The 23,616-nt window shown below is 40.6% G+C and overlaps 1 protein-coding gene across 2 annotated transcripts in view; it reads left to right on the forward strand.

Annotated features, from left to right (window-relative positions):
* VCL (vinculin) overlaps nucleotides 1-23,616 on the forward strand; it is a 125,027-nt gene that overhangs the window by 42,561 nt on the left and 58,850 nt on the right. For both annotated transcript variants that reach the window (XM_033209668.1, XM_033209669.1), the window contains exon 2: nucleotides 4,912-4,982. In XM_033209668.1, coding sequence (XP_033065559.1) covers nucleotides 4,912-4,982 — 71 coding nt within the window. The remainder of the gene's footprint in view (nucleotides 1-4,911; nucleotides 4,983-23,616) is intronic.

The raw sequence follows: 23,616 nt of genomic DNA on the forward strand, positions 1-23,616 counted from the left end.
CCATGCCCAGCTAATTTTTGTATTTTTAGTAGAGACAGGGTTTCACTATGTTGGCCAGTCTTGGTTGCGAACTCCTGACCTCAGGTGACCCACCCACCTCGGACTCCCAAAGTGCTGGGATTTATAGGCATAAGCCACCATGCCCGGCCACATGGTTTTCTTTCTTTACCTCAGTGTAGTCTTCATCCCCCACCCCACCCAGTCCAAGAGCAAGTCCTAAAAATAGTTCTTCCTTCAAAAGGTAACACAATTCTGTTCTTTTCTCCATTTCTATTTTCACTACTTAAGTGATCCTCCCATCTCAGCCTCCCAAGCAGCTGGGACCACAGGTGTGAGCCACCACACCCGACTAATTTTTTGCAGAGACAGGGTCTCACTGTGTTGCCCAGGCTGGTCCCAAACTCCTGGTTTCAAGTAATCCTCTCACCTCGGTCTTCCAAAGTGCTGGGAATAAGTGTGCACCACTGTGCCAGCCAGGATTTTTCTTACTCCATTTTTTTTTTCTTTAAACTCAATCAAAAGTTACATGGTTAGCCAGGCGTGGTGGCTCACGCCTGTAATCCCACCACTTTGGGAGGCTGAGGCGGGCGGATCACAAGGTCAGGAGATAGAGACCATCCTGGCCAACACGGTGAAACCCCGTCTCTACTAAAAATACAAAAATTAGCCAGGCATGGTGGCGGGCGCACCTGTAATCCCAGCTACTCGGGAGGCTGAGGCAGGAGAATGGCGTGAACCCGGGAGGGAGAGCTTCTAGTGAGCTGAGATCTGGCCACTGCACTCCAGCCTGGGCGACAGAGTGAGACTCTGTCTCAAAAAAAAAAAAAAAAAAAGTTACATGGTTAAATAGTAGGATTGACATATTTCACTTAGTAGTGAAAATAGAAATGGAGTAAGTAACTTAAGGTTACTTTAAGTCACTACTATCACTCTCCCTGCTGACTGCAGTAGCCTCCCTGCAATCATCTTCGAGAGTGATACTGGTTACCCTGCTTTCCCCTCACCCCCTAAAAATAGGCAAAATGACCTTTTAAAAAGAAAATCAGGCCAGGCATGGTGGCTCATGACTATAAGTCCAGCAGTTTGGGAGACCAAGGCAGGAGGATCGCTGGAGCATGGGAGTTTGAGACCAGTCTGGGAAACATAGTGTGAGACCCTATCTCTACAAAAGAAAAAAAAAAAAAATTAGCTAGGCATGGTGGCTCATGCCTGGAGTCCTAGCTGCTCCGGACGGAGGATCTCTTGAGCCCCCAATCACTTGAGCTACGATTGCGCCACTGCACTCAAGTCTGGGCTATGGAGCCAGATCATGTCTCTTAAAAAAAAGAAAAAAAGAAAAGAAAAAGTCAGATTAATCTCTTGTTTAGAACTCCTGCCTCCTATTATACTGATAAACGATTCCAAATATTTTAAGCTGGCCTAAAAGGCTCTTTATGATCTGGCCCTTGCCTTCTTACCCAGCCTCATCACCACACCACACTTCTTCAGCCACTCTGGCCTCTTTCCAGTTCCTAAAATACACGCAGTCTTTTCCTACGTTAGGGCCTTTTTCTGGCTACTCCTCCTGGATTGTTCTTGCCTAGCTCTTTCATGAGTGGCTCCTTCTTAGTTTCCAAGTCTCAGCTCCAATGTTGCTTCTTTGTCTACTCTTTCCAAAGTAGGCTCCTCTGTTTCCAGCCTGTACTCTTTATAGCATCATTTTTACCATTATCTGGAATCATACTTGTTTATTTACTTGACTCTCTGTCTCTCCCTACTAGACTATAAGTTCCATGAAAGCAGGAAACTTATTTTTATTCTCTATCTCTACTACCTAAACAGTACCTGGTACATATTGTTGTGCTAAAAACAATGTTTAATAACACTGAATAACTTACTATTTTCTAAAGGGGATATAAGAGGAACTCACCTAGTTCTCCCTCCCACCCTTGCTCTCTGTGTCTGTGTCCCTCCTTCTCCCCACATATATAAAAGGAATCTCTCTGTGTCTTAAATGTGAATATCTTTTTAGGCCCTTTATACTGAATGTGAACCAGTGACTTTGTGGCTGAACTTCATCTTTTACTTCATGAAATCATGGCCACAGCTTTTTAAATGGTTGGTTTCAGTTGGAAAACATAGTGAACAATACATCTGGAAATATACTGTCATGTTTTGAGCTGAGAAACTCTAGAGAACCAGCTGCTGATTTAAAAGCCTTTTATTATGATACAGACAGTCTATTGTCTACAGAAGCACTGGCTGTTACACAGTGGTAGATATGTGTTACTTTTTCTAGCTATTAACTTGAGAGAAAAAAACTTGTATTCATAATTTATGCATGAATTATATTCTCTGAGAATAGTTTATTGTGTTATTTTCTTTAGCTGATTTACTGTGCATTTAGAGAATTTTTGATACAGGGTCTTGCCCTGTTCAGGCTGGAGTGCAGTGGTGTAAAACACTGCTCACCACAGCCTCGACCTCCTGGGCTTAAGTGATCCTCCCATCTCAGTCTCCCAAGCAGCTGGGACCACAGGTGTGAGCCACCACACCTGACTAATTTTTTGTAGAGATGGGGTCTCACTGTGTTGCCCAGGCTGGTCCCAAACTCCTGGTTTCAAGTAATCCTCTCACCTCGGTCTTCCAAAGTGCTGGGAATAAGTGTGCACCACTGTGCTGGCCAGGGTTTTTCTTACTCCATTTTTTTTTTTTCCTTAAATTCAATCAAAAGTTACATGGTTAAATAGTAGGACTGACATATTTTGCATTCTGGAGTTTTTTAATTTCACAGATTTCTACATTAAAATATGGTTTATAATTATGATTTAGTACTCCTAGGTGGCTTTATATTGTTAAAATGGATGAATTTCGCCATTTACTATATTAAAGTTTACTCTTAATATTTTATAATACATGAATATAGTGGAAGAAAAATTGACATTCAAGACCTGCACAGAGATAATTTTGAAGAAAGTGAATATGTGTTATGATTAGTGGTATAATACATACATAATTTGTTGTGTGACATTTAATATTTTGATAATTTAAGAAAATTTCTGACCATTACTATTTGGAAGATTTATATAAAATGACAGATAATTATGTACTAAGATTATTAGGTAGGAAATAATTACAACTAAATAACTTAGGCTGGGAGTGGTGGCTCATGCCTGTAACCCCAGCACTTTGGGAGGCCAAGGTGAGTGGATCACTTGAGGTCAGGAGTTCGAGACCAGCCTGGCCAACATGGTGAAACCCCATTTCTACTAAAAATCAAAAAAAAAAAAAAAAATTAGCTGGGTGTGGTGGCACATGCCTGTAGTCCCAGCTACTTGGGATGCTGAGGCACGAGAATCACTTGAACCTGGGAGGCCAAGGTTTCAGTGAGCCGAGACTGTACCACTGTGCTTCAGCCTGGGTGATAGAGTGAGACTCTATTTCAAAAACACAAACAAAAAATAACAAAACAGCTTACAGTAACATTTTTGCATTTTTAAATTACAAAAATTACTTTAAAATTTACATTTCAGGAAATTAGAAAATAGGAAATGCAAATACAAATTCGCTCAATTTCCTAAGCATTAGTACAACCACTGGAATATTTTAAAAATATTCTTTCAGTGTTGTTGCTTTATTTATACATGCGGGGTTTTTTTTGGTGTTGTACTCATAATGTACTTGTTATTTATATTTCTTCTTTTAAGTGAAATATAATGTCATAAACATTTTCCCATAATGCTAAGTTTTTATAACCATTGTTTTAATGGCCCCATAGTACTCAACCTAACAATATATCTTAATTTACTTAACTATTCCCCTTTGTTGGAGGAGTTATTTATGAAGTGTTTTAGCTTTTATAACTATCATCATAGTGAATACTTTTGTGAATATTGTTTTTATCACCACGTTTGGTATTACTGCTTATAAGGTATATCATCAAAAGTGGAATTTCTAGGTATGACTTTTTTTATGTCTCCTAACACATTCTAACAAATGATTTTCCAAAGAGAATATGTCAGTTTATATCACCACCTGCAGGGTGTAAAACTATCTATTCCATTGTTGCATTCAGCATTATATTTTCTTCCTTTTTAACTTGCACTATAATTAGGGAAAAATATCATGTTGTTTTAATTTCAGTTTTTTTGATTACTAGTAAAAGTTGTATATTTTCTTTTTTTTTTTTTTTTTGAGACGGAGTCTCGCTCTGCCGCCCAGGCTGGAGTACTGTGGCCAGATCTCAGCTCACTGCAAGCTCCGCCTCCCGGGTTCACGCCATTCTCCTGCCTCAGCCTCCCGAGTAGCTGGGACTACAGGCGCTCGCCACCTCGCCCGGCTAATTTTTTTGTATTTTTTAGTAGAGACGGGGTTTCACCGTGTTAGCCAGGATGGTCTCGATCTCCTGACCTCGTGATCCGCCCGTCTCGGCCTCCCAAAGTGCTGGGATTACAGGCTTGAGCCACCGCGCCCGGCCGTATATTTTCATGTTTGGTTTCTAGTGTCAGAATCATAATAGTTTCAAATATTTTCCCCAGTTCCAATAACTTTTTTTTCTATATAGATGTTTTTGTCTGTCTAACTTGATTCATATACTTCAGGTAACATGTTAGAGATGTGGCAGAGTTTTTTGGCTAAACACACACACACGTATTCTCAATGATGAATTTCTCCTATTCTCAATAATGCTTTCAAATTAGTTACTCTGGAGGAGTAATACAACATTATGTTTGTATTCTATATTGTTATTCTGGTATAAAGCATATTATGTGAGTAATCCTAAAAAAATTTTTAAATCCAGAAATCTCCCTTAAATCCAGAAATTTTAATGATAGATTATGTTTAAGTATATGTTTCAAATATGCTTCAGTAATAGTTTTTTAAGGTCTGAGAATTTATATTTGAATTATGAATTTTTTTTTCCTCTTGTAGGTTGGAAAAGAGACTGTTCAAACCACTGAGGATCAGATTTTGAAGAGAGATATGCCACCAGCATTTATTAAGTGAGTAATTAAAATATTCTTCTGTTGCTAAGCAAAATAATGCTTTTGTTAGGAAGAAAAAGTAGCTGATTTCAGTAACAACTTTTTTTTTGGTATAAAACTTTTGTTTACAATTGAAATTTCAACTTTTTTGTCTTCTTTTTAAGAAACACTTCATTTTAGTCTTTGATATTAGGCATTTTTGACATAATAATTTTTTTTTTTCTTTTTTTTGAGACGGAGTTTCACCCTCGTCACCCAGGGAGGAGTGCAATGGCGCGATGTCAGCTCACTGCAACTCTGCCTCTTGGGTTCAAATGATTTGCCTGTCTCAGCCTCCGGAATAGCTTGGATTATAGGCACGTACCACCATGTCTGGCTAACCGTACCTGGCCGATTTTTGACATAAGACATAAGACCATGACTTTTGAGTTTTTCTTTCTAGGATGAAAAGTATTAAAGACCCGTTGTGACTATAGCATGCATGAATCTGCATTGTATGCTAGGCACCTTTGCTTGGAGATAAGGGAATAATGGTAGATATAAACTTTAAAAAATTATTGTTTTGGCCAGGCATGGTGTCTCATGCCTGTAATCCTAACACTTTGGGAGGCCGAGGCAGGTGGGTCACCTGAGGTCAGGAGATCGAGACCTTCCTGGCTAACATGGTGAAACCCCATCTCTACTAAAAATACAGAAAAAAAATTAGTCAAATGTGGTGGCGGGTGCCTGTAGTCCCAGCTACTCGGGAGGCTGAGGCAGGAGAATGGCGTGAACTCAGAGGGCAGAGCTTGCAGTGAGTGGAGATCACGCCACTGCACTCCAGCTTGGGTGACAGAGGGAGACTCTGTCTCAAAAAAAAAAAGAATTTGTTGTTTCATATTTTCAGTTATGTTTTAAATTTAAGTTATATTTATATATCTCCTAGTACTCCTAAAAATAATTTCCAGGCTTTTTGGGCTATTCTACATAAAACAAGCAGACATACTAATTTTTGAATACTTAAAGCTTTTTAGGTTCTTATATTGTCTTTGATTAGTGGTTTTGTTCTATATGGCAGTCAAGTTGTAAGCAAAAGTAAAAGCTGATGTATAGGACAGAAAAAGTAGAACTCATAGAAGTTAGTAAGAATAGCATAAGACTTTTCAAAAAGAAGGTGTGTGAAGGACTTGAATAGCACCTCAAAAGAGGAAATGTAAGTGGCCAATATTTTATCTCAGTCATCACAGAAGTGCAAATTATTCTATTATACACCCTAAATTAAGAAGCCTGATAATATCAGTTGTTGATAAGCTATGGAGCAACTGGAATGTTCTTACACTGCTGTTGGGAATGTAAATTGGTGCAGCCACTTTGGAAAACAATTTGACATTAGTAAAGTAGAGGATAAGCAGTTCCACTCCCAGGTGTGTTCCCTAAAGATACTTGTCCACATGCACACCAGCATCCATATAAAAAACATTTCTATCAGCATTGTTCATGATGACTCCACTGGTCTATCTGGAGTAGAATGGGTAAAAATAATCATGGTATAGTCAGAAATTGTAATATTAATCAGTAATGAAAAGGAATGAGGAATTTTCACTTAAAAATGGTTAATTTTATGCTATATGAGTTTCATTTCAATTGAAAAAAACAATGAGGCTGGGTGCAGTGGCTCACACCTGTAATCCCAGCACTTTGGGAGGCCGAGGAGGGAAGATCACTTGAGCCTAGGAGTTTGAGACCAGCCTGGGCAATGTAGTGAAAACTCATCTCTACAAAGCATTAACTGCATGTGGTAGTGTGAGCCGGTAGTCCCAGCCACCCAGGAGGCTGAAGTGGGAGGATCACCTGAGCTGGGGAAGTTGAGGCTGCAGTGAGCTGTGACTGCACCACTGCACTCCAGCTTGGGTGACAGAGTGAAACCCTGTATCTAAAAATAAATAAATAAATAAAAAGACAAAAAAAGTGGAATGAATGAATCTCAAAAATAATTGAGGGAAATGAAAGTCAGATAGATAGATAGACAGATAGATAGATATGTAGGTTCCACTTATTTAAAGTTCAAAAATGGCCAGGTGTGGTGACTCACACCTGTAATCCCAGTACTTTGGGAGGCCAAGGCAGGTGGATCACTTGAGGTAAGGAGTTCAAGACCAGCCTGGCCAACATGGTGAAACCCCATCTATACTAAAAATATGAAAATTAGCTGGGCGTGGTGGTTCACACCTGTAATCCCAGCTACTTGGGAGGCTGAGATGGGAGAATTGCTTGAACCCAGGAGGTGGAGGTTGCAGTGAGCTGAGATCAAGCGACTGTACTCCAGCCTGGGTGACAGAGTAAGACTCTGTCTGAAAAAAAAAAAAAAAAAGAAAAAAAAAGTTCAAAAACATGCAGAAATAAACTATGTTGTTTAGACATGCCTATTTATATGGTAAAAAGATGAAGATGAGTAAGGAATAATGGTCACTATAGCCAGGGTAGGTACTCTCTCTGGGAGGGAGGAAGAGGTTTATGCTAGGGAGAAGCACACAGGGGCATCTAAAAGTGGTAATAATGTTCTATTTTTGATTTAAGTGATGAGTCACATGGGTGGTTGTTTTATATTTATTCATTATATTATACATATGTTTATTTTCTCTATGTATGTTATATATCACAACTTTAAATAAAGCTAAAAGTGTTCCTTTATTTTTATCCTCCTTATGTTCTATTATTTTCATTCAACAGATGTAAAATTTTCACCCATATTGAAGTCTTCTTATTTCTAACTAACTTGAGTGGGTGCTTTATGCAAACGTGTTTCTGTTAATTCCATAAAATGTCTTCATGTGTCAGGAAGTAAGGTGCTAGAAGCATCTTTTTTTTTTTTCTGTAGAGCCTATTTTGTGGGAGTATCTTTTTTGTCCTACCTTCTTTGGACTTGGTGATCTCAAGGTTTCTTCTAGCTCTGACCAACAGGAGCCTATTTTGTTCACATGCCATCCGATCAGCCTGGTTTTATATATATATTTGAGGCAGGCTCTTACTCTGTCTCGCAGGTTGAAGTGCAATGGTGCAGTCATGGCTCACTGCAGCCTCGATCACCCAGGCTTAAGTGATTCTCCTGCCCCAGCCTCCTGAATAGCTGAGACTACAGGTGTGTGCCACCATGCCCAGACAATTGTTAAATCATTTGTAGAGGCAAGGTCTCCCTGTTGCCCAGGCTGGTCTTGAACTCCTGGGCTCAAGCGATCCTCCTGCATTGGCCTCTCAAAGTGTTGGGAGTACAGACATGAGCCACTGTGCCCTGGTCTTAGGCTGTTAATATTAAGAGGAATCTTTTGCTGTCAACTAAACATATTATAATTAAACTTGCATTTACCTTGCATTGAAAACATAGCTCTAGCTTGTAGCAAGTTGCCCCTCACACCTTGGAAGGTACAGACCATGGGGAATGAGTGAGTAGGGATTTCACTATCAGGTAGGTAGTTTGACTAGAAGACCCTGCAAACAGTTGCTTCCAACCATGACATTCTAGTCTGTGAATATGATTTGATTGGTAAATGGATTTTGTCAGGAAACTTATTTTTGCTAATCCCCAGAGACATATGCTGAAATATGCTATGTGCTCTCACAGGCTTCCTTGGGGACTTAGAAAAATTAAAAATGAGCACACCCTAGTTGTGATAAAAATTTCAAAAAATTTGGTCACTTTAAAATAAAATAAAACTTCATTTATCACCCTGTGTGGTAACTAGGGCATCAACCCCTTACTCTAATAATTGGTAATTTAAAGGAAATTAAGCATTTATCTTGCCTTTCCTGTACAAAATTTTTAGAGTAGCCCAATAGCCCTAGTTGTAAGGTGAATTCTAACCAATAAATGTGGAAGACATGACAGAATTAAAAATCATTGATCACTGGGCATGGTGGCTCACACCTGTAATCTCAGCACTTTGGGAGGCCGAGGCAGGCGGATCACCTGAGGTCGGGAGTTCAAGACCAGCCTGACCAACATGGAGAAACCCCATCTCTATAAAAATACAAAATTAGCCAGGCATGGTGGCGCATGCCTGTAATCCCAGCACTCAGGAGGCTGAGGCAGGAGAATCGCTTGAATCTGGAAAGTGGAGGTTGCGGTGAGCCGAGATCACACACCATTGCACCCCAGCCTGGGCAACAAGAGCAAAAGTCTATCATTGATCGTGTAATTGTTGACTTAGGTAAGGATAGTCAATGGATGAAACCATTCAGAAGTTTGAACTTTTATTTTGCCATGGGGAAAAACTCCGGTCTCCATGGTTAATCAGGGAAAAGTCATGTGTTATGACCAACTGAAAACTTTACTGAGCAGTTTTTTAAAAGTATATAATTTAATATGCCACACTTTGAAATGTTACTTGAAAATAGCCTTGAGTACAAACAACAGTATGGCTGTGGTTGTCCAACAAATTTGGGGGCAAATAAATATTCTATAATTGAAAACATGGTGGAGGACTAGGCATGATGGCTCACACTTGTAGTCCCTGCACTTTGGGAGGCCAAGGTGGGAAGATTGCTTAAGCCCAGAAGGTCGAGGCTGCAGTGAACTGTCGTCATGCCACTGCACTCCAGCCTGGAGTGAGACCCTGTCTAAAACAAAACAAAATAAACTGTGATGGATTTTCATGCTTTGCTTTTCTTGTTTTTCTATAGAATGCAAAATGAAGCAGAAAATAGTAAGTCTTGACTTGGAAAAGACAGGGATAGGGAGGGGGGAAACAGATGGAAGCAATTAATGACATCCTTGGAACTACTGAGTAGGACGTTCTTTTGAGCTGCTTGGTTGATGTTTAGAAATTTCTAGGGCATGACCGACTGAAACTTCCTCTGTAGTCTACTTTTGCAAGGATTTCTCAAGTGACTGCTTAAGCAACACTAAAGGCTAAAATATTTAAAAATTTATTGTTAGATCAGTCTATACTCCTAGAATGTTAAGATGTCAAGGCTAGAGAAAACGAGATACTTGGCCTGTAGATAGATTTATACCTAAGCTATCTGATATATATTTAAAGATTTTTCAGGGAAAGATATGATACTTTTAGGATTTGGGAATCTCAAGATCCTATCATAGTCTATTTGTGTGATTGACAATTAAAGGCATATTGAAAAATGGGTTTAATATGTTTAAAATGATGTAATTGTCGATGAGGAACTTCCAGTGCTCATGCAATTCCTTATTGTAAACGTGAGAACCATTTTATATAGAACAAGATTTGCATGGTCACAGCCTTTCTCTTGGGTGGAGCAAAAGTTATTTGATCCCTGGCTGCACTGGCAGATCGAGCTCACAATTTGCTAATTTTACCCAAGATTGCAGTAATAGCCACGGTGTTGCATAAGAGGTGTAGGGTTGCATGGCAATTGCCATAGAAACTGCCCAGACTGTCATAAACTTCAGGAGTGCAGCAGCTATGCTGCATTGTTGAAATATTGGTTAGACTAACCTTATAACCCTGTAAGAAATCATTTGTTCCTGGCTGAGTCCGGTGGCTGACGCCTGTAATCCCAGCACTTTGGGAGGCTGAGGCAGGCGGATCACTTGAGGTCAAGAGTTCAAAACCAGCCTGGCCAACATGGTGAAACCCGTCTCTACTAAAAATTCTAAATTAGCTGGGCGTGATGGCACATGCCTGTGATCCCAGCTACTTGGGAGGCTGAGATAGGAGAATCACTTGAACCCGGGTGGTAGAGGTTTCAGTGAGCCGAGATCATGCCATGCATTCCAGCCTGGGTGACGAGAGCAAAACTCTGTCTCAAAAAAAAAAAAAAAAAAAAGAAATCATTTGTTCCTTTTGAGACTGTCAGCAAGGGAGTCAGCTACTATACTCCATGTTTACATTTTGTATCACTGCCAGTTGTCATTTTCTTCTTTGTCATCATCATCATCAGACTGCTGTGGCAGTAATGTTTTATGTATAATTGATTAATGGGCTAGATATGTTCCTTAGTTAATTATTTACTGATTGCCTTCTATGTGCCTAGTGTGCTCAGTGCTGTTTATAGAATAGTAGTTCTTACCAGTGTGTAATGAATGGTCACTTGTGAGATATATTGCAAATAATATGTTAACAGTAATAAAGTGCCAGAGGGTACTAATGTTTTGCTTTAAAAAAAAAAACTGAATTGAGAGGCTGGGCGCACTGGCTCATGCCTGTAATCCCAGCACTTTGGGAAGTCGAGGCTGGGGGATCACGAGGTCAGGAGAGCGAGACCGCGGTGAAACCCTGGCTCTACTAAAAATACAAAAAATTAGCCGGGCGCGGTGATGGGCTCCTGTAGTCCCAGCTACTCGGGAGACTGAGGCAGGAGAATGGCGTGAACCCGGGAGGTGGAGTTTGCAGTGAGCCAAGATTGTACCACTACACTCCAGCCTGGGTGACAGAGTGAGACTCCATCTCAAAAAAAAAAAAAAACCGAATTGAACATATTTAAGTTCACATGTATAATAATATCCCTCTCATTTCTGCTCATTATGAGTTTTTTTTTTTAAACTTTAATTGAAATATAATGTGCTTGTTATTATGTTTTCTTTAGTGGGAGTGAAATTAGTGGAACTACAGCTATTGTGACTGGAAAGTGTGCATAATCCCAAGTAGACCCATGGGGCTATGCTATAAACGTGAGTTTTATTTTTCTATATATGATGGTGGAGCAAAGGTGGAAACGCTACTGCAGAGAAATTTTGTAAAAAAGAAATATTTTAAGAAGTTTCCAATTAAAGAGTTATAATACAGACTGACTTTATGATAGGAATTCAGAGACAGAGCTCTCTCATTGTAAGCAGGAATAGTAGAAAGAGCATTTATGTAGGAAGTGGGGCTTGGGAGGATGGTTAGATGTAGGGAGGAAGGAAAATACTCTAGATGCAATGAATGGCCTGACCAAGTCATGAGGGCCTGTGGGGAGAGGGGCACATGGTGGGGGTGGTAAAAATTAAGCTTAGGTAGGTAGGTTGGGAAATAGTGAAGGTCCTTAAAAGCCAGGCAAAGGAATTTAGAATTGGGCAGCAGGGAAGCTTTGTAGCTGCAGAACAGTAGGAGGACAATATGAAAGCAACTTTAGGAAGATTCATAACCAAATACAGAAGGAATAGTAGGTGCTAGTGTTGTAACAGAATAAGCTGGATGTCAAACTGACCAGATTTATTTTCTGTTAGTGTAGATTTGCTTCAGATTGACTCCTTATTATAGGTGAGAAATGTTTATAGCAAACTATTTTATTTGCCTTGGAAAAATTGTCATTGCTGTATACAATGGAATTTCATTCTTATTTCTGCAATGGAGCAGAAATGAATAAGGAAGGGAATTCTTGGACCTGATCCAAGGATGTTCAGTACTGAATGGATCAAAAAGCATCACTTCTGAGGTGGTCTTGTGATACGAACTTGAAAAGGGCATGGTGTGCATTATCTGTTGGCAGGCAAATGACAGCTTCATTTCGAACTGGACAGTGTTGTCACTTTCTGCCTCAGTGCTGCTCTGACAGTCTGCTTGAGTCAAAACTTGGATTGGTTCACCAACTTGGACTATTTTTGAAGCATATTGTAATGTCTAGGCTGACTGAATAAAAGAATGTTCCCAAAATACCATGTGAAAGGATGTACTACTGCTACATGATTGCCATTAATCACATTTCTTGGGAATTTTTTGTTTTAACCCTTAAACTTTATTAGTTAAGAACAGTTATGTTATTTACTTGTACAAATTTACCATAATTTATATTCATGCACAAACAAGAAATTTGAGAAGGATTAAAATATGCTTTATACTTAATTTAGATCTCTTTTGACCTAAAGTAATGATATTTTTAGGTCATCAGGCCTTGTAGCTTTTTCTTTGCTTGTGATCTTGAACACTCAAAGTAATTTGTGATGAAATTTGTATTTTTAAACACACTTGTGGGTGAAAGTGCCCAGAATATCTTTTTTTAACAATTAATTATTTAATCATATCACTTAATGCCCTTTGTTTGCCTGGGGCTAATGTGTGATTTGTGTGTGTGTGTGTGTGTGTGTGTGTACTGAGTTTTGTGGTCCTTTCTGTTGCTACAGTATTAGAAGATTTTTGTCTCTTAATGTGGATGTCCAAGTTTCTGTGATGTAATCATTGACCTCTGCCAGCTAGCTGCCTTGCTGCATTTTTGACCTAGAGCAAGCACTCAAACTTTAAATAGTTCACCTTTGGACTTGCTACATAAAACATAATTTAGCACTACTGTTATTTATTTATTTATTTATTTAGAGACAGAATCTCGCTCTGCTGCCCTGGCTGGAGTGCAATGGCGCCATTTCGGCTCACTGCAACCTCCATCTCCCAGGTTCAAGAGATTCTCCTGACTCAGCCTCCCGAGTAGCTGGGACTATAGGCATATGCCACCATGACTAGTCAATTTTTGCATTTTTAGTGGAGATGAGTTTCATCATGTTGGCCAGGCTGGTCTCGAACTCCTGGCCTCAAGTGATCCATCTGCCTCGGCCTCCCAAAGTGCTGGGATTACAGGCATGAGCTACCGTGCCTGACCTAGCACTACTGTTTTTTTTTTTTTTCTTTTGAGACAGAGTCTCGCTCTGTTGTCCAGGCTGGAGTGCAGTGGCGTGATCTTGGCTCACTGCAACTTCTGCCTCCCAGGTTCAAGCAATTCTCCTGCCTCAGCCTCCCAATTAGCTGGGACTACAGGCACGTGCCACCACGCCCGGCTACTTTTGGTATTTTTAGTAGAGACGGGGTTTCACCATGTTGGCCAGCCTGGTCTTGAACTCTGCTCAATTTCTTCAATACCTTCTATGAGCTGGGTATTTTAAGTTGTGTTATTTAATCTACTTCATTTTTCAGATGAAGAGAAGCTCAGTAAGGTGTTGAAAGTTTCTCAGTTCATACATGGCAGAGGTAGGATTCTAACCCTGAACTGTTTGATTCCGAGTATGCTCATTCCAGTATGCTAAGGTACTTTCTCATTCTTCTTTACAATAGTCTTTTCTTCTAACATAATAGTTATTGTGAGATTTAAATGAGTGAAATGAAATATGTGAAAATGCCTAAAACAAACAAAAAGAAACATTTGGTGATTATGATGCAGGACAGGCAAACCCCAAAATTGAGGCTTAGCCCAAGAGGTTTCTTGACTTTTCCTAGGAAAGAATTCAAGAGCTAGCTGGTGGTGTTAGCAACTTTTATTGAAGCAGCGGTGTACAGCAGCAGCAGCAGACGCACTGCTCCTGGTGGAGCAGGGCTACCCTAGAGGCAGGGTGCCCAGAGTAGCAGCTCAGAGGCAGTTCTGCACACTCATATTTATACCCACTTTTAATTATATTCCAATTAAGGGATGATTTATGCAGAAATTTCTAGAATGCAAGTGGTAGCTTCTAGGTTGTTGGCTCGTTGCCATGGAAAGGGGCAGTAACATCTGGGTGTTGCCATGACAGTGGTAAACTGACCTGACACCCTGGTGGGCATGTCTTATGGGGAGGTGCTTCTACCCTGGATCTGCTTTAGCTAGTCCTCTATGTGGTCCAGTGTCCAAGCCCTGCCTTTGGAATTGAGTACTGACTCCTGCTTCAGTTACATATTAGTTTCCTTCTATAGCTTCTTTTTTTCTTCTGTAGCTTCTTAATTTTTGTTTCTTAATAGTTTTCTCCAAATAAATGATTCTATTCTTCAGTTCCTTTTTTTTCTGAGACGGTGTCTCACTCTGTACCGCAAGCTAGAGTGTAGTAGCATGATCTCGGCTCACTGCAACCTCCCCATCAAGGGCTCAAGCGATTCTCATGCCTCAGGCCCCCAAGTAGCTGGGGCTACAGGTGTGCGCCACTACTCCCCGCTGATTTTTTGTATTTTAGTAGAGACGGGGTTTCACCATTTTGCCCAGGGTGGTCTCAAACTCCTGAGTTCAGGTGATCTGCTCATCTTGGCCTACCAAAGTGCTGAAATTCCAGGCATGAGCCACCGTGCCTGGCCCTTCAGTTACTTTTTAGGCTTTTCTCAGAGATTTTAAAAATCTAATTTGTAGTCTTCTGTAGTAAGACTTTTTTTTTTGTTTAAATTGGACCATGATTGCTTGTTTTTATTTAATGCCCTTTCTGTATCTGTTGAGTGGATTACATATTTTTTTATCCTTTACTCTGTTGAGATAGTCTATGGTTTACCACATGAATATAGATTTGCTGATAATGAACCATTCTTGCATTTCTAGGATAAACCCTACCTGGCTGTGATGAAGAACATATATATATAGTGCTGAATTTAATTTGCTAATATTTTAAAAGGATTTTGCATTTTTGCTCATGAGGGACCTTTATCTGTAATTTTCTTTTCTTATATTCTTGTCTAGTTTGGGTATCAAGGTTATTTTAGCTTCATAAAATAAGGTCTTTTCTAGTTTTTGAAACAGGTTATGTAAGATAAAGATTATCTGCTCTTGAAAGTTTGTCAAAACTTGCATCTAAAACTCTGTATCTGGTGGTGTCTTTGGGAGGAAGAGATATGACTAAAAATAAACTCAGTTTTGTTTTATTATCTAAATCAGGTTCTAAATTCATTGTTAGTCAACTGTGGTAATCTGATACTTTTCTAAGAAATTGCCAATTTTATCCAACCTTCCAAATTTATTAGCATAAAATTCATAATAATCTATTCTTTTAAAAATCTCTGTTGTATCTAGTTATATCACATTTCCTATTCAGTATTGCTTATTTCTGCCTTTTGTCTTTTTTTCTTTATCTTTTTTTTTCTGAGACGGAGTCTCGCTCTGTCGCCCAGGCTGGAGTGCAGTGGCCGGATCTCAGCTCACTGCAAGTTCCGCCTCCCAGGTTTACGCCATTCTCCTGCCTCAGCCTCCCGAGTAGCTGGGACTACAGGCGCCGCCACCTCGCCCGGCTAGTTTTTTGTATTTTTAGTAGAGACGGGGTTTCACCGTGTTAGCCAGGATGGTCTCTATCTCCTGACCTCGTGATCCGTCCGTCTCGGCCTCCCAAAGTGCTGGGATTACAGGCTTGAGCCACCGTGCCCGGCCCTTCTCTTTTTTTCTTATCACTCTTGTTAGAGATTTATCTGTCTTACTAGCTTTTCCCACGAAGATCTATTTCATTAAATTCTTTTCTCATATTTATTATTTACTTTTCTCAAGTTTATTATTTGAATACCTTATTTTTAATATTTCAGTCTTTATGTTCATCTTTCTTTTCTTTTCTTTTTTTTTTTTTTTTTTGAGATAGTCTTGCTGTGTCACCTGGGCTGGAGTGCAATGGTGTGATCTCAGCTCACTGCACCCTCTGCCTCCTGGGTTCAAGTGATTCTGCTGCCTCAGCCTCCTGAGTAGCTGGGATTATAGGTGCCCGCCACCATGCCTGGCTAATTTTTGTATTTTTAGTAGCGACGGGGTTTCACTATGTTGGTCAGGCTGGTCTCGAACTCCTGACCTCAGGTGATCTACTCACCTCCGCCTCCCAAAGTGCTGGGACTACAGGCATGTACTGCTTTAATTTTTAAATTAGAGAATTTAAAAATTATTTAAAATAATTTTTAAAGTTTTCAAAGTTCTTTTTATTATCTTTTGTTATATTTCTAATATAATTGTATTGTACCCAAAGACATGGTTGGTATAATATCAATTCTTGGAAATTCTTTTGTTACATAGAGCTCAGTTCTAGTGAGTTTTTATGTGTGCTTGAAAAGAAAGTATATTCTCTTTTGCTTGGGTATAGAGTTCTATTTATATTAATTAGGTCACTATGTAAATATTACTGGTTCAATTTTTTATAGCCTAATTTGTCTGTTTCAACTATCAGCTTATGATTGCTATATGTTAAAAATCTCCTATACTAATTGTAGACCTGTCTATTTTTCTTATAATTGTCAGTGTTAGCTCTATATATTTCAAAGCAACATTGTTAGGTGGTTACAAGTTCGTGATTCTCCTAGGTTCTGAATTCTGTTAATTATTTGTTGCTAATTATCTTTTTTTAGAATGACTGTTGATAGACCTTAGCCTACTGTTGGCTTGTTTCTCCAGATTTTGTTCTTTTTCTTTTAATCTACATCTTAGTTGGTCAGGCGTAGTGGTTCACGCCTGTAATCCCAGCACTTTGGGAGGCCGAGGTGGGCGGATCATGAGTTCAGGAGATGGAGACCATCCTGGCTAACATGGTGAAACCCCGTCTCTACTAAAAAAAAATAAAATAAAATAAAAATTAGCTGGGCGTGGTGGCGGGCACCTGTAGTCCCAGCTACTCAGGAGGCTGAGGCTGGAGAATGGCATGAACCCAGGAGGCGGAGCTTGCAGTGAGCAGAGACTGCGCGCCACTGCACTCCAGCCTGGGCGACAGAGTGAGACTCCGTCTCAAAAAAAACACCTACATCCTAGTTTTTGCCAGCTTTCTTCATAAGTGAAAATATCCTCTTATTGTATCTATTCTACTTCATTTTGTGTTTAGGTAGCCACACCTGTAACTCTTTTATTACATTCTACTGTAGAACAGTGATTGCCTACTTTTTTCAGCATAAGGACCTTTAAATAATAATAGTGAGATTTTAGGCTGGGCGCGGTGGCTCACGCCTGTAATCCCAGCACTTCGGGAGGCCAAGGCAGGTGGATTACTTGAGGCCAGGAGTTCAAGACCAGTGTGGCAAACATGGTGAAACCCCGTCTCATTTAAAATACAAAAATTAGCTGGGCGTGATGGTGCACATCTGTAGGTCCAACTACTCGGGTGACTGAGGCAGGATAATTGCTTGAGCCTGGGAGGGGAGATTGCAGTGATCTGAGATCATGCCATTGCACTCCAGCCTGGGTGACAGAGCGAGACTATGTCTCAAAAAAATAAACAACAAAGAAACAAAACAAAACAAAAAAACCAACAACAAAATAATAATGGTGAGATTTTAAATTATTTGTTGATTAAGAAATGCATAAAAATGAAAAGATACAGGCCGGGTGTGATGGCTCACACCTGTAATTCCAGCACTTTGGGAGGCTAAGGTGGGTGGATCACTTGAGGTCAGGAGTTTGAGACCAGTCTGGCTAACATGGTGGAATCCCCTCTCTACTAAAAATATAGAAATCAGCTGGGCATGGTGATAAGTGCCTGTAATCCCAGCTACTTGGGAGTCTGAGGTGGGAGAATGGCTTGAACCTAGGAGGCGGAGATTGCAGTGAGTGGAGATCACATCACTGCACCCTAGTCTGAGTGACAAAGTGAGACTATTTCAAACAAACAAACAAACAAATGATACCGTGAATTTCATAATGTTTTATTTTATTTTATATAATTTTTTGAGACAGGATCTTACTATGTCACCTAGGCTGGAATGTAGTGGTGTGATCACAACTCATTGTAGGCACAGCCTCCTGGGCTCGGGTGATCCTCTCGTTTCAGCCTCCCAAGTACCTGGGACTATAGGCATGCATGCTACCATGCTTGGCTAATTAAAAGAAATTTTTTTTTTCTTTTAGAGATAGGATCTTACTATGTTACAGGTGGGTCTAGAACTCCTGGATTCAGTCAATCCTCCCAGAATACTGGGATTCTAGGGGTTAGCCACCATGCCTGGACAGTTTAGCAATATTTTAAGATAATTTAAAAATTTTATTCATCATAACAGAATCAACATACATTTGAAAACTACTGGTATCTGTAAGACACTCTTGCTTGTATACTCAATTTCTGCTGTAACCCTAGTATAAGATGGAGGAAGGATTGTGGAGCTGATGGACCAGGAGGTAGCAGAGTTCTTGACTGAACTCTGCACACTCAGAATCTGCACTGACGCTAGATTTGACAAGAGAGTAAGGGAAGAGGGGAGAAAGAGCAGGACTAGTTATTCAGGTTTTAAAGAATTTAAAGATTGTGACTCATCCGCTATCTTTCAAATAAACTACTTACCAAGACATGAGAAACATATAGCTTGGGCAGCTGTAACGTTTGTTCCTCTCCCATTCATTCTCAACATTCTGCTTCCCCTTCAATTATCTCTTGACTTGGACAGAGTCCTGTTTTATTTGAAGTGAAGTCAAAACTGGCTGCATACCCTTATAATCTCAATAATCTGAAACAAGAGAATTTAGTGAGCCTGTGGGTTTTTTGTGTGCGTGTGCTCGTGTTGGATGTGTGTGTGTGTGTGTGTGTGTATGTGTGTATGTTTAGGCTTTGTTATCTAGTGTACATCCTCTAGCAAAGGGTTTGGTGTTTCCCTTGAAATGTTTTGAATGTTTTCAATATGACTCATTGTGGGTTATTTTTTAGAATTCATTTTCCCCTTAGCTTTATTGAGATATAATTTACAAATGGAAATTGTATATATTTAAGCTGCCTCCTTGTGGTTTTATTTTTAGTTTTGGGTGTACTCGTGCAGTGTCCTGTACTATCAGTGTTTGGCCTTGATAAGAACAAGAAGGCCACTTTGCATTATGTTGTACTTTAAGAGAGTTGGGACAGGGAAATGAATACTTTGTGGATGAGGTCTGTAGGATCTTTAAATGTAGGAGTACAGGGTTGGAGCAGCATGTTTTAGTATTATCAACACAGTGTACACCTGGGTGAGTTGATGCTGCATACTTGCTACTTGAATTAGATTAAAGCTTGTCATTGTACTCTGTGTTCCTGTGTTCCTGACTCCCTCCTAAAAACTGTAACTGTGCTTGTGGTCTTCAGTCAGGTCTCTAGGTGACTAATAGCTGAGGATCCTTGACCTTTCTCAAAATGGCAACTCCAGGAGCAAAGCATATTGGCTATTACTGGTATGCCACAGAATGCGTTCATCTCTACTGTTTTAAAGTAAAACCTGTGACAAATGCTTCATATTAATATAGAAAAGAAAACTTTCTTCACCTTTCTGCTGAGTCTTGAAATCTTCACATATATTATTTTCTAAATTATTATTATTATTATTATTTTTTGAGACGGAGTCTCGCTCTGCCGCCCAGGCTGGAGTGCAGTGGCTGGATCTCAGCTCACTGCAAGCTCCGCCTCCTGGGTTTACGCCATTCTCCTGCCTCAGCCTCCCGAGTAGCTGGGACTACAGGCGCCCGCCACCTCGCCCGGCTAGTTTTTTTGTATTTTTTTTTTTTAGTAGAGACGGGGTTTCACTGTGTTAGCCAGGATGGTCTTGATCTCCTGACCTTGTGATCCGCCCGTCTCGGCCTCCCAAAGTGCTGGGATTACAGGCTTGAGCCACCGCGCCTGGCCTAAATTATTATTATTTAACATTTTCTTAAAGATGGAGTCTTGCTCTGTCTCCCAGGCTGGATGGAATACAGTGGCATGATCATAGCTCATGGTAACCTCAAACTTCTGGGCTGAAACAATTCTCCCCTCAGCCTCCTGAATAGCTAGGGCTACAGGCACATGCCATCATGCATGGCTGATTTTTTAAAATTTTTCATAGAGATGGGGTCTCGCTATGTAGTCTAGGGTGTTCTCAAATTCCTGGGCTCAAGCAATCCTCCTACCTCAGCCTCCCAAAGTGCTGGGGTTATATGTGTGAGCCACCATCCCTGGCTCTATTTTTATTATTAAAAAAAAAAACATATGTATATACACATTTCAAGGAGGGAATGAATTGATAGAGGCAGTACTTCCTATTTGAAGGATACTAGAATGGCTGGACTCTCAGTTGCTGATGCCTGAAATTTTATATTGGAGTTCATTCCTTAGGTTAACAATTTAAATCTTAAATATCTAATGAAGGGATAATTTGGGGGGCCTTAGTCATTTTCACTTAGGGCTGTGGCTGAAGGTAGGCTCTTAATATGCGGGAAGGCAGAGAGAGCTTGAGGGCCTGCCTGTACCCCAAACCCCTGTCTTCTCACTCAGGCCTTATATTATGAAGGGTCTGGACTTTAATATTATCTTCAAACAAGGCCCTGTATGTAGTCACAGGAAAAAGAGAAGTCTTAAAAGATGTTGTCCATGGCCAGGTGTGGTGGCTCACGTTGTAATCCCAGCACTCTGGGAGGCTGAGGTGGCCAGATTGCTTGAGCCCAGGAGTTCAAGACCAGCCTGGGCAACATGGCAAAACCCTACCTCTACTAAAAATACAAAAAATTAGTTGGGCATGGTGGCATGCACCTGTAGTCCCAGTTACTCGGGAGGCTAAGGTAGGAGGATCACTTGAGCCCAGGAGGTCAAGACTGTGGTGAGCCGTGATTGTGCCACTGCACTCCAGCCCAGACAAAAGTTGATCATGCAATTAAAATATTAAATGTAAGCACTTAAATAGACCACCATTTTTATGAACCTGTTTTGGCATTTCTTCATGTTTAAATATGATGGGCTTCTTAGACTGGGAAGCGATCTAGGCCTTTCTTGATGTCTGAAAGACCCTGACAGGATGGGAAGGGAAGGGAAGATCTCAACAAGGGCTAAGAAAAGAGGAAGAAAAGCCCTGACAATTGATTTTGCCTGCTACATAATTATACCAGGGCCAAACTGGTTGGAGATGACAGCGAGGGAGGTGCTGGGTGCATTGGCCAGATGGAGAAAACCTCACTGACCAGCTTCTCATGTTCTGACTTCCTTCCCTCCACCTGTTTCCTTCCCATCTCCCAAGTGTCATCATAGCGTTGTTTGATCAGATATGTTTGTGGGCTCTGCAACAAGCTCTCTCTCTAAAACAGGGATCGTGGGATGTAAACACCTGTTTCCTTGGGTGTGCTCCAGGAACTGCGACCTCCGTGAAATCAAATTTTCAGGTGTTCTGTTCCATAGTACTTCACTCTTAGGCAAACAATGCATCTTTTTGACAATATTTGTAACCTAAATGGCTATACTGTCTAAGATCAGTTTTAATTTTTTTGTTTTTATTAAAACAGTGAATGTGATATGAGTTACTTCCACTCCTCCCCAACTTTTTTTTTTTTTTGGTGGGAGTGAAAGTTGAACTTGAATGTTTTCAAGTGCTTTCCAGTTTTAACTTATGGACCATATGTCTAAATAGACTTAATCACACCATTTCCTTTATATTATTTTGTCTAAAGCTCTCCTTCCACGGCCAAACCAGTGAGTTGACATAGGATGACTGCTTTTTACAGAAGTAGATTGAGATTGTTTGGCTTTAGAGTGAGCTACCTGCACTTTGTGATGGTAGACTGCCCTCCCTAGTCCAACTAGGCCTATTGCAAGTGCAGGTTATTTCTCACAGAAAGGATGTGTGTGTGTGCGTGTGTGTGCATGTGCGTATGCGTGAGAGAGAGAAAGAGAGAGAGAGATCTACTGGAAAAAGAGCTCAAAGAGATGCTGCAAAGAGAATCATCTTTATAAGTAGTGCTGAGCTTCTGAAGGCAGCAGTAATGTAGTTGTTACCTTCTCCATCACAACATTCCTAACCTCTTAGGTAAAAATGACTCCTCCTGGCCAGGCACGGTGGCTCACACCTGTAATCCTAGCACTTTGGGATCACCTGAGGTTGGGAGTTCGAGACCAGCTGGCCAACATGGTGAAACCCCATCTCTACTAAAAATACAAAAATTAGTTGGGTGTGGTGGTGCATGCCTGTAATCCCAGCTGCTGGGAGACTGAAGCTTGAGAATCACTTGAATGTGGGAGGCAGAGGTTGCAGTGGGCTGAGATTGTACCACTGCACTCCAGCCTGGGTGACAGAGCAAGACTCCATTTCAAAAAAAAGAAAAAAGAAAAAAATCTCCTCCTGCTTTTGCACCCATACTTTTTCTTTCTTTCTTTTTTTTTTTTTTGAGACGGAGTCTTCCCCTGTTGCCCAGGCTGGAGTGCAGTGGTGCCATCTCGGCTCATTGCAACCTCCACCTCCTGGGTTCAAGTGATTTTCCTGCCTCAGCTTCCTGAGTAGCTGGGATTACAGGTGTGTGCCACCATGCCCGGCTAATTTTTGTATTTTTTTTTAGTAGAGATGGAGTTTCACCATGTTGGTCAGGCTGGTCTCGAACTCCTGACCTTGTGATCTGCCCGCCTTGGCCTCCCAAAGTGCTGGGATTACAGGCATGAGCCACCGCATCTAGCCCGCTGGACATACTTCTAAAGACTGATTTGTATTTGTCTCCTCCTACCAAGGTTCCTCTTAGGTAGGGACTTTAAAAAAATATTCCCATTTCTAGGAATCCTAGCATATAACAGTTCCTCAATATATTAGATGAATAAATATATTAAAGAATTTAACTAAAGGAATTTAAGATTAGTGACTCTGCTGGGCACAGTGGCTCATGCCTATAATTCTGGCACTTTGGGAAGCCAAGGCAGGAGGATTACTTGAGTCCAGGAGTTCAAGACCGGTCTGGGCAACATAAGGAGACCTTGTCTGTACAAAACATAAAAAATTAGCTGGGTGTGGTGATGTGCGCCTATAGTCTCAGCTACTTGAGAGGCTGAGGTGGGAGGATCACTTGAGCCCAGGAGTTCAAGATCATTCTGGGCAATACAGTGAGATCCTGTCTCTACAAAAAAATATAAAAAATAAAAAATTATCTGGGCATGGTGGCATGTGCCTGTGGTCTCAGTTACTTGATAGGCTGAGGTGTGAGGATCACTTGAGTCTGGGAGGTTGACACTGCAGTGAGCTGTGATAGTACCACTGCACTCCACCCTGGGTAACAGAGCGAGACCCTGTCTAGAAAAAAAATTTAGTAACTCACTTTTTCTGCATACAGTCTAAAAGAACCCTTAATAAGGACTTGTAGGCAGGACGTG

Source organism: Trachypithecus francoisi, unplaced genomic scaffold, assembly GCF_009764315.1.
Source record: "Trachypithecus francoisi isolate TF-2019V2 unplaced genomic scaffold, Tfra_2.0 Lachesis_group9, whole genome shotgun sequence".
In the NCBI taxonomy this organism is placed as follows: Eukaryota; Metazoa; Chordata; class Mammalia; order Primates; family Cercopithecidae; genus Trachypithecus; species Trachypithecus francoisi.